The 12,034-nt window shown below is 44.2% G+C and overlaps 1 protein-coding gene and 1 non-coding gene across 7 annotated transcripts in view; both read right to left on the reverse strand.

The window, feature by feature from the left end:
* The window catches only part of CYRIB (CYFIP related Rac1 interactor B), a 146,194-nt gene that overhangs the window by 65,906 nt on the left and 68,254 nt on the right, over positions 1–12,034 (reverse strand). Inside the window, exon 1 of one of the 6 annotated variants that reach the window (XM_039245724.1) lies at positions 9,940–9,985. The exons of 3 other annotated variants lie outside the window; for them this stretch is intronic. Coding sequence is in view for 1 of the 3 variants with exons in the window: in XM_039245729.1 (XP_039101660.1) it covers positions 1,061–1,076 (16 nt within the window). In the remaining 2 variants the exon portion in view is untranslated. Of the gene's footprint in view, positions 1–682; positions 701–1,060; positions 1,092–9,939; positions 9,986–12,034 lie in introns of those variants that run through there. 2 more of the 6 variants (XM_039245729.1, XM_039245725.1) reach the window with 2 other exon arrangements.
* On the reverse strand, positions 3,547–3,753 carry LOC120240883. Its single transcript, XR_005530765.1, has one exon. It is a non-coding gene; the product is annotated as a small nucleolar RNA SNORA73 family (small nucleolar RNA).

Here is a 12,034-nt window from a genome sequence, read left to right on the forward strand (position 1 = left end):
ATAGCTAGAAGATTCCCTCACATATCCAGCTCTGGGCGTTCATGTGCACTCTAACTGGAACGAATAATCTCAGAACATATTAAATATTTAAGTCAAAACCAGTTAAAAGGTAACAATGTTCAACCAATAAAGTCAGCTTTGAAAATAATACTATTTAAGTGTTTGTTTATAGAAAATAACTGGAAAGGAGTTAGAAAATGCTAATCGATAAAATGAAGCCCAACCCCCTTTTAAAAAAAATAACATATTCAAAGTTAAAATTTCCCTCCAACTATGCTAACTTCTCTTAACTCCCCTAAATCTATGTTGTCCCAAGATCTAGAGGAAAAGAAACATTACTAAAAATGGGCTTAATTAACACTTTTGTTAGAATTTTCCAGAACTTTAAGGGAAGAACTGTAGTATGATATAAACAAAAACAAAGCAATCTCATACTTTGCAACCCAAGGTGGTTTTCTCACATTTCACTTTAATTTAATATCCCTGAAATTCTTTTTTTTTTTTTAAATGCCACCTATTTTGTTTTTTTTTTTTTTTAATGTTTTATTTATTTTTAGGAGAGAGAGAGAGACAGCGTGAGCAGGGGAGGGTCAGAGAGAAAGGGAGTCACAGACTGAAACAGGCTCCAGGCTCTGAGCTGGCAGTCAGCACAGAGCCTGACACGGGGCTCGAACCCACGAACTGCAAGATCATGACCTAAGCGAAAGTCAGACGCTTAACCGACTAAGCCACCCAGGCGCCCCAATATCCCTGAAATTCTTAAAGAAACACGTATGGGGCGCCAGCTGGCTCACTTGGTTAAGCATCCAACTCCTGAACACGGCTCTGGTCATGATCTCACGGTTCTTAAGACAGAGCCCCGCACAACATCAAGCTCTGTGCTGACAGTGCAGAGCCTGCTTGGAATGTTCTCTCTGACCCTCCCCTGCTTTGCTCTCTCTCTTTCTCTCTCAAAACAAATAAATAAAACGCTTAAAAAATCTAATTTTTTTCAAATCAAAAGCTATCTGGACACATTAGTCGTTCCTTTTTGAATAAATGTTATTAGTTTTCAACTTACCTTGGAGAACATGCATCTCAAAATTCCACCAAGGTCATCAATATAGGTCTGCCTCAAAATGAAGATCAAGAATACCAACAGTAACATGTATTGTGTTCTTATCACATGCCACATACTTTAAGTCAGATTTATTGAGGTATAATTTACATACGTTGAAAAACAATTCTCCATACAACTTGTTTAATGTTCTGTAAGCAAAGCAACACTGGCCCACTGCCCTTTGCTCTGGGCTCTATTTTCAAACAGCCTTGAAAGATAAAGACAGATGTTAACCTCTGGAGCAAATGTAACCTCTGGAGCACAAGACAGACATGCTTACTGTCCAGCGTAATGAATATAATGTATCCCTCTAGAGCAAAGGGCAGGCATGACTGCTCCTCACTGCAAAACACTTGGGTTCCCTAAACTCGGGGCTTCTCTCCAATTATGCAGCCCGCTACGTGGGCAAGTATTACCTGAGCATCAGGAAACCAACACAAATGCTGCTGATCCTCTGGCTCCACTACTGCTATTCATGAGAGCAACAAACTGCCCTTCATCTCTTGCACAGGAATCTGTTGCCTACCAGCACCCATGAAAATGTGGCAAGAACTTACTAGCTTGCAAGAAGGGTAAGATTTCAGGGGCGCCTGGGTGGCTTAGTCGGTTAAGCGTCCGACTTTCGCTTAGGTCATGATCTCGCAGTTCATGGGTTCGAGCCTTGCGTCGGGCTCTGTGCTGACAGCCAGCTCAGAGCCTGGAGCCTGTTTCAGAGTCTGTGACTCCCTCTCTCTCTGACCCTCTCCTGCTCACGCGGTCTCTCTCTCTCTCTCTCTCCTAGAAATAAATAAAACATTTAAAAAAATTTAAAAAAAAAAGAAGGGTAAGATTTCACGGTTCTGGGCAGTTTTGGGAATAAGGATGGGATGCCGACAGAACCATCCATGACTTTCTAGAAGAGGGAAGATAAAGGCCACCAAGGGCAGAGCTGTAGGAAATGGGAAGACACCCTGGGATCTGAGAGTGGTCCTAGTGGCAGGTGGGGAGGTGAGGATACAGATCCCTACTTCCCTACCTGTTAATGAAGAGGAGTTGAACTAATGTTTAGAAACTGAGCAGTGAAAAGTGGAATTGAAATCACCCACCCAAGTGGTGAAGTGGTTGTTTGTTCTCTTCTAGGCTGGCGGAGGCAGGGATGTGTCAAGAGAATGAGGCAACAAGCCCTGAATCTTGAGGTGAAAGGCAAAGTGGCTGTGACCGCAGAGCTAAGGAATCCCCAAAACTAAAATAGATTATGTAAGTAACGACGGCCTTGCTGCCAGTATGGAGTTTTAGCTGGACCAAAAATATGAGAAGTTCCTTTGGTTGAACTACTGAATGACCAGAAGCGAAGAGAAAGCTTTGACTGCTGGTGCAGCTTCTCCCTCCCTCCATGCTCCCATCTCCATCGCACTCTACTGCTACCCCCAAACTCTTCTGCTTTACAGAAAAAAATGACAAAGGAGGGGGTTGAGTTCTCTCTGATGCCCAAAAAGAACTAAAGGCCATAAATACCCCTCTTGGGCTGCCTAGGGAACTTCAGAGAGGGACTCAAAAGTTTTAAGGCTCTTTTAGATATAGGAACTCATGTCATCACCACCCTACCCTGGTCCCATGAAAGGAAGAAACATCCAGATTCAATTTATAGGGTTTGGGAAGGATTCACATACAGATGGGAAGAAAATTATCATCCTGTAAGGGTAGGCCTCTTGGGCCAGTTCAATGTCCTGCTGTTGCTGCCTCTACGATGCAACACGTAATAAGAATTGGTGTGTTATATGATTGTACTTCCCAGCCTGTAAGTGCCAGAGGGGAGTCTCGCAATCAGGAAGGGCTGCATGTAGAAGAATGCTAGTGCCTTTGGGACTCCACAACCCTAACGGCCACTTCTGGTTACAAGTCTCTATAACTTGCGATTTTACTAACTAGACCCTCTGACAAAGAGAGGCAGGCAATCTCTACAGGTCCCCGTGCGATTCTGAACTCTTGCCTCCCTGACACGACTTTCTGGCATACTCCTTCTCTAAAGCAATCGGTAACATGCTACTGGCCTCTGGTGGAGACTGAAGGCCTGGCTCATTCATGAAGCCATCCTGATCCCCCGCCTGATATCCCTACTTTGGTTTTCTAACCTACTATCCCCCCTTGATTTACTCTAAACAGTAGTTTTAAAAAAGGGTCAAATGTGCCCAAGCTTCCAAACCAACAGACATTATCTCACAAAAACAGCATTGATCATTCACTTTACCAACTCTCTCCACCACATAAAGGACCCCAGGGCATAAAGTATCAACTGCCATCGTTAGGCGAGGCTCCTCTTCTCCCCCCAAATCAAATTATTTGGAATCCTGAGCAATCACTGCAAAACAAGGTACGTAAGTGTTTAATCCAGCAGAACAGCAGCTGATAAAGGCAGATTTTTCTTTTATTTCCAATCGACCTAGATCCAGACAGGGGGTGCTCTTGAGAGCTGTTTCCCTGCATGGTTCATCGCCTCAGTCATCGCCCGCAGAACTCTTGAGAAGCTGTGGGAATGTGCAGGCACAAACTCAAAGCCTGGCTTCATTTCCAACATCGTAGAAAGGGACTATATATCATGGGTCAAAGCCCCGTGCTTGGCAATGCCACCTGGACAGAGCCCAGCGAGAGTGACCTCCTGGGAGTACCCACATGGGTCCGATGTTCCTAACTGGGGACGAGTCAACTCAATGACTAACAATGTGGAGAGAGTCAACAGAGAATGCATCTGGCTTTGTCTTAGCCCCAGCAGCATCTCAATTTTACATGTAAAAGTAGTAACAAGACCTTTGGGGAAAATTTATCCCCTATTCTACCACTAGAAGCAAAGTTACAGCCTCTACAGAGCCTACATCAGTACATCATCAAATCTTATGGATTTAACACCATTCCTCCATTGTGAACACTCAAATACGGATCACTATAAATTCTTTCCTGGACTTTGGCAATAGCCTCTTAATTTGCCTACCTGTATTCAATCTTACTTCACCTGCAATCCATTCTCCAGAAGCTGAGTATTTCATTCTCTCCCCCTTAAAATCCTATAATGGTTTCCCCATAACCTTCAGTCCAAACTGACCTACACTTGCGAACAAGACTCATTCACCCAGCCTTAAGAGTTTACTTATTATGTACCTCTTACCCATGCCTCCTTTACATCATACAAAACCAGTATCCATTTCTAAAACGTACCTGACCTCTCTTATCTCCAAGCTTTTGCTTCTCCCTCATCCTATGCCCATGCATTCTCCCTTTTGCCTGACTACCAGTGCACTCTGCAGGTTTTAATTCAGATCGCATTACAATATAGGCTTTTAAGACTCTTAAGATGAGGTACCTATGGAACAAACAGCAGTGAATTCACATTGTCCATTTTTCTCTATCTTCTACTCTAAGGAGGGACCACTAACATTTATTCACTGTTAATATAAGCCTGCTTATGTGCTCATTAAGTATTTGGGGGATTAGTGGCACCTGGGTGGCTCAGTCAGTTAAGCATCCAACTTCAGCTCACATCATGATCTCGCAGTCCATGGGTTCAAGCCCTGCATCAGGTTCTGTGCTGACAGCTCAGAGCCCAGAGCCTGCTTCAGATTCTGTGTCTCCCTCTCTCTGCCTCTCCCCTGCTTGCACACACATGCACGTGCTCTCTCTCTAAAATAAATAAACATTAATAATAAATAAAAATTAAAAACTATTCAGGTGATAACAATCCTATACCAAGTATTGTGCAAGCGGTCAAAAAATAAGTTATCAAAAACAAGATTTTAATTGATCATTCATTAAATACATTATTAATAATGTATTTAAAATTTGTACTTAAAAATACATTATTTTAGTAAAAGTATATTCTTCCCTCCCTATCACATTGCACTGAAATTAATATAAGAATTTCATAGGGGCGCCTGGGTGGCTCAGCCAGTTAAGTGTCCGACTTCGGCTCCAGTCATGATTTCATGGTTCATGGATTCGAGCCCCGCATCGGGCTCTTTGCAGACAGCTAGCTCAGAGCCTGGAGCCTGTTTCAGATTCTGTGTCTCCCTCTCTCTCTGACCCTCCCCTGTTCACGATGTCTCTCTCTCTCTCTCAGAAATAAATAAAAACATTAAAAGAAAAAAAAAGAATTTCATAAGAGGGACACCTGGGTGGCTCAGACAGTTAAGCATCTGACTCTTGATTTTGGCTCAAGTCAAAGCTCCTGAGTTCAAGCCCCGCGTCAGGCTCTGCATGGACAGTGCAAAACCTGCTTGAGATTCTCTTTCTCTCTCTCTCTGCCTCTCCCAGACTCACACATATCTGTCTCTCAAAATAAATAAGCTTAAAAAAAAAAAAAGACTTTCATAAGAATCAGGAGGCACATATCAGAGAGTGATTATTATTCCCACTCCACAGCTAATCTGAGAATCTTCACAGTATCATACAAGAGAACACCAGGGCTTATGTTTCTGTCCATACATACTAAAATTTTACAATGAGTAGAATCTCTCAGAATACAAATCAACAAACTATAAAAGTCCACTTCAAGGGCCGCCTAGGTGGCTCAGTCAGTTGAGTATCTAACCCTTGGTTTCGGCTCAGGCCATGATCCCAGGGATCCAGCTCCACATTGGGTTCTGAGCTAAGCATGGAGCCTGCTTAAGACCCTCCTCTCTCCTCCTGCCCCTCTACCCCATTCACACTCTCTCTTAAAAAAAAAAAAAAAAAAAAAAAAAAATCACCTCAAGACCTATTAAATCACAGATTTCATCTAAATTAGTGCCTTCAAATTCTCTATTACTCTCACAAATAGAGAAATGGCATAAATAATTCCCAAATAATAATATCTAGGAATATGTCATAACTTTTTTCATAGCAAGTGTTTGCCCTAAAATCGTCTGACCTAAATTAGTATTCAGTGTAATTTGAGCTATCTAAGAACATGCCAGTTTGTGACTGGAAGAAGTATTATTCTAAGCACAGTGAAAAGTATCTTTATCAGAGTCTAGATTTAATACAATACCAGAAAGAATGCACCAACTAGAATAAATCAAGTAGAGATTACTTGCATGGCAGAAAATAACTGTACTGGATTAAAAACTTCACAGTGTTGCATACAATAGTACCATTGAACATCTTTTTCAAAATAAATAGCTTCAAAAACGTATCTCTGCATTAGGTCTTCACTTAAACAAAATCACCCAACATCTTTGAAAAAAACCATTCTCACCCATGATACCACACACAATCAGGACGTGGGATGTGTCACAAGAAATGTGTATATTTAAAGAATCAACATTCTAAGAATCACTTCCTTGTTTAAAAAGTTTTACAAATGTCACTCATTTGCATTCCAATATATTTACATGAGTGGGAAATGGGTGAAGATACAGCTAGTTAGCAGGAAATCATAATCCTGTATATGCTCACAGAACAGCAGAGAAAAATGAACATTTTCCATCCTGTGTGTCAGCCGTAAAAGCCTTTAGATTGGCTGTTTTAAGTATGCCTTCTAAATATATAATATAAAATACAGGACCTCAAATTAGTACTTTGAAATAGAATTTTAGTAAAGACTATAAATCACAGAGGCCTGGGTTTATGCCAGCCTTACTCACCCTACTTGGGAGCATACTTGGACAAAATACCCAAGCTTGCTGAGCCTGACATTCCTAGTGTTAATTAAGAATTAACTAGGAATTAACATATACCATGCAGGGTTGTCATAAAACTACCTTAATGTATATTTAAAAAAACTTGGCACACAGTAAGTGTTCACTATTACAGCATAACAATTAAAGAGCCAAGACCAAGTTCTAGCACTTAAGTAGCTGGGTCACTTTAGTGTAACCTCAGTTTCCTAGTCTGTGACATGGGAATACGAGTATCTACCTAACAGGGTTGTTGTAAAGATTAAATGTCCTAGAACTCAACCTGGCAAGTAGTAAACGATGTGTTAGTTACTACTAACATTATCATTACCACTGAAACATTACACAACCACTGTCACATTCCTGAAGATACCTTCCATTTCTGCCACCTGAAAAAAATAGCTTTTGAAAAACTAATCTAATTTTAGTGAACTGATTATAATATAGGATAAGCTTATGTATCCAAGAACTTTTATGCTGATTTTAAGTGCACAAAACGTTACCTCAATTGATTGCTCATGAATACTGACAAGGTACGCGTGTCAAACATCCATTCTAAGTGAACAAATCCACTAAATGGACTAAAGCGTAACACCAAATATATGTCTATGGTACTTTTTTCCCAAAGATCCCAAAGCAGTTTAAGTAATCAAAGATAGCAATCCTCAAAATATATGAACTTGAGAACACTGCAACTGAAAGCAATCAACATTTCCCCAAACCTTTTGCCACATAATTACAAAATGATGTTATAATCAAAAGCCCTTTGACCTTGCCATTCTTTCAATTATTCAAAACATCTGAGTAACCACTGTGCAGCAGGCTATATTCTGATGCAGTGATAGAAAAGGAGAGGTGAAAAATAAATGTGGGAATGCCACTAACATAATTAAATTATTTCCAAATATTATAATTTTGTTTTCCTTAAACAGTGAAAGAGCAAATTACAGATTCTATAAATTGAGCGCATCAATACTTAATGATTTAAGTAACCTCATGTAAGTGACAGCCCAGTATTTTCACCAAGGAAACTAGGAGTGAGATGATAGAAGCATCCCTCTGTACTCCCCAATCAATTACTTATTATGGTAAATGACCATTCCAAACAGGAGTTAAATAATCCCGAGTGACACTATGTAACACATTTTTAACCCATTTTGGGGGGAAATTTAACCCATTTTGGGGGGAAAGGTCAGAAAAATGGGAAACCATAAATTTGATTTTGTTAAATATCACCTGTAATGTATCAGATCTAAGCTACATTTGCTTTATCTTAGAATCTGCAATTATATTTTTGCCAGGGCAACTAGAATGAAATTTACTTAACTATTAGTTAAGAATTTACTAATCATATCTCCCTTGGATGAACCAGTTTCTTAGGAAAGAAAAATCTAGCCTCTCCTCAATTACCAATGATCTAGAGTTCATACTATAGAGCCAACATCTTATGAAGCTAGAGTTTCCTCTGGAGCAGCTACATAACTGTTAAACGTTTTAAGGAATTGAAAAAAAAAAAGTTATCTAACAAAATTGTTCGTCAAAGAAATGCAATCCTAACTATTAGTTAAGAAATCGTACTGCTAGAGCGGTTATCCAAAACCTAAAAGAAAGCAAACAGCCAAGTGCCTTTCTAATACCTAGCTCCTCAGAAGGGCTGTTAGAAAATGTTGATGTTAACATTGACAGCAACAGTATCATACCCATATGCAGAGAGATATACTTCAGGCCTAAAAACCTTCCTTTGACTTCATTATTATGGACTATGATGGTCACATGAAAAAAAAAGGGGGGAGGGGGACCTCATTTCATTTTATGGATGCTGACCAGGCAGTTTTATTCAACTACAACACTCACAAAGGGGCAATCAAATAAACCCCAATTATCAAGGTGTTCTAGACAAAGTTTCGGTTTCTATTACTAAACACAATTAAAGAATTAAAAGGATCAGTGTGTTTTTCTTGAGTTACATTTGTCTAAAATGATTTGCATGAAGTCCCCCAAGACCCAAGTGACTGAAATTCCTTTAGCTATATAAACCACTCCTCTGGAATGTCTGTCGGCCAAACTGCAAGACTATAAGAACACAAATTTTGACTGATACACATTTTCCACATAAAGATTAAGTTGTTAAAGGATGGCAAACTCGATACATTTGCAGGAAGGGGGCTAAAAAGTGTAAACAAATTCCAAAAATCTTTTGTCCTGTGCAGAATGGCACTTTGTGGTACTGCAAGAATTCAGGCATTTCATCAGTATTCCGCACACCAGGGGACACTCTCGATAACTATGCCGACAAATTAGACCAGAAAAAAGTCTCACCAGCAAACGGTATTAACAGGTAAGGCTGCAAACCAGGCAAGGAGCCGATAGAGGAGGAACGTGGAGGTGAGAAAGAGTAACAACCTTCTGCCAGATTTTACATTCAGAGAAAATTAACCCATCCTAGATACCCCTCCAAGGGGGGAGAAAAAAGGAAGAAGATATTTGGTACGGCCCAGAATAGCCAGGAGTTACACACACGCACACAGCAACTGCCACTTCCACTACAGTTTGACAGCCACAGATTTGGGTAATTATAGCAGAAATTGTGTGTTTTGGAAACACGCTAAGGCCACACCCTAGGACCGAGAATCCGGACTTTAAATGTTGGGAATTTAAGAGGTCAACGCGGTTTACAAGGGGGCCGTCTGGCCGCACAGGTGGAAGGGCAGAACGGGGCGACACAGACACCAACTTCCAGGCGGGTGACCAGGACGGCTGGCTGGCGCGGCGAGGCGTGGCGGAGTCCGAGGAAAAAGGGGGTGTGGATCTGTGGGTGAGGGAGTCCGGGGAGAAAGGGAGGGAGGGAAGGCGGCCGCGAGGAGCACAGGGAGGTGGGCGCCGGGGGTGGGGGGGCGAGCGCCGCCGCGGATCACGCGCCGTGGCCGGCTCGGGGGGGGGGGGGGGGGGGGGGCGGAAGAAAGGAGGTCCGAATGAATGAGCGCCGGCGGGGCCGGGGCGGCGGGGGAAGGGGCCGGGGCGCCGCGGGCCGGCGGGCTGGGGGGCGCCCGCGGAGGTGCAGCCGCAGCGCCGGGGGTGGGCGCCGGGGCGGGCCCAAGGCAGCCCCGCGCCGGCGCGGCCCCCAACGTGCCCGCCTCTCCGCCAAAATGGGGTCTAGGGGCAGGCAAGCGAGGGGCGTGAGGGAAGAGGGAAAATGGTAAAAATACATCAACTCACCCTCCGCTCGAGCCTCCGGGCTCTCCCAGCCCCGCTCCTCCGCCCTCCTCGAGCCGCGGCGGCGGCCCCTCAGCGGCGCTAGAGGGAGCCCCGGGCCCGGAGCGGGGCAGCGGCGGCGGCCGGACCGGGAGCCCCTCCGCACCTGCCCCTGTGGCGGAGCCGCGACGAGCCAGGCGGCGGCGGCAGCAACAGCAGCGGCGGCTCCGAACGGGGAGGGCAAGTGACCCGGATGTACAGGGTAACGGCGAGGAGGGGGAGGAGGGAATGCCAGGAAGTGAGGGCGCCGCGGACCTGTCCGGCCGTGCGCATGCGTCGCGCGCCCGCCCCGCAAGGTAAATCCTCGGCCTCCCTTCCCCGCCCCTCTTCCCCCGCCCCTCCTGAAGGGGGCGTGGCGAGGCCGGAGACAGGTGGTCCTGCGCCGGAGGGAGGACAGGAAGGGGGCGCGGCCACCGCCTCCGCGCCCCCGCCCTCCTTAAAGGAGCAGCACCTTCGCGCCGAGATGGGTGGGTCCGAGTCTTGCAACCTTCTCATCTTACAGATGGAAAACTGGGGTTCAGAGGTGGGGGTAAGCTGCTTCAGGTCGGCGAGCTCGGAAATACCAGGAACTGGAAATCGGAACTCGCCGATCAGGACTCTGTGCTGAACCCAGAGAAGCTGCCGCATCCCACCACCCCCTAAGCCTGGAATGGCTGGGCTGGTGGGCACGCCTTTCCCCCCAGCTCCAGGTACTGAACCTCACTCCCGCTCCCCGGCAAGGCAGCGCGGGCCGACTCCCCAGAGCCTAGAGGTGCACCGTTATCGCCTACGATGGTATCGTGGAGATGCCCTGGGGAGGTGCTAAATGATCAGTCTGAGGACAGAAATCAGGCGCCACCTGAGACTTCTACCTTGCCACGCATGGCTCCTCGAGATAAATGAGATGTTCTAGAGTTCCGCTGTGGGCAAAAATGTCAGGGGTACGGACCAGAGAATTTGGATGTGGCCCAGGGCACAGCATCTTATTTCCCGAATCTCCCTTCAACTTTGAACATAAACGCTCCCTCCTTGCATATTAAAACAGAACATTCCATCCACCTGGCTCACCCTAATCCTGCTATGAAACAGATTTTTTTCTCATGAACACTAAAGTGTAAATGATTACAATGTTACCTTTGCCTGGAATATTTTTCAGTTTCATCAGATAATTACTATGGAGGTAAACGGTTCTGAATAATTTGGGGTCAAGACCCCTACTGAAAATCCCACAACAGGGGCTTTTCTCCCCCCAGAAAAATGCATATACGCACACAAATTTGCATACAGTTTCAGGGGATTTAGGGACCCAGGAAGCCTACTTATGAAAACCTGATTATGAACTCTTGTTCTGGTCAAATAGGTAAAATCCCAGGAACTATCCAGGCCTTACCAGATGTGGTGGCCAAGAAAGCACTCCTTGCCCCCAAAATACAGAAGGGCAACCCCTCCCTTATTTAGCCTTTTGTCTTCCTCTTGAATCACATGGAGACTCCATGATGTAAGCCATACTATATAGAGATGTGTTAAGAGTATGAAGAGATTAGATGGCTTTTTGAAGGCACACACTAAATGCAAGTGTCCAGGGCCTCAAACTTGGACCCTAATTATCATACTTTGGGATCATTTAGGGGTTCTATACTATATCTATTATAATCTCTATCAATTTCAGTTAAACCAAGGGAGCCAATGTTTTGCAAACATTGATGCTGACAGAACAGTCTTCACAATCCAAGAACTTTGGTCCACTTTTCTGACACACTGATACACACTCTTAAATAACTCTGGTCCACAAAAACCAACTGTCCTCAATTTGTGCCAGCGGAAGAGACTTCATACACCTGCCCAGTCCCTTAAATCTGAGCGCTGAGTAACCACACACCTCTACCTCAATATGCCAACAAAAGCAGAAATCTCTTGCATACTATTCTCAACTGTATCCAGTTGAGCTCAACTATCTCCCATTATGGAGAACGCCTTATTGCAATGGTTAGCCTCTTCTAATCGTGAGGAACCTCTCCTTTTACACGGAGCAGAAATCTGATACCCGGCCATTTTCATCCACTGGTCCTAATTTTATCTC

Source organism: Hyaena hyaena, unplaced genomic scaffold (genome assembly GCF_003009895.1).
Source record: "Hyaena hyaena isolate Hyena2069 unplaced genomic scaffold, ASM300989v1 scaffold_268, whole genome shotgun sequence".
In the NCBI taxonomy this organism is placed as follows: domain Eukaryota; kingdom Metazoa; phylum Chordata; class Mammalia; order Carnivora; family Hyaenidae; genus Hyaena; species Hyaena hyaena.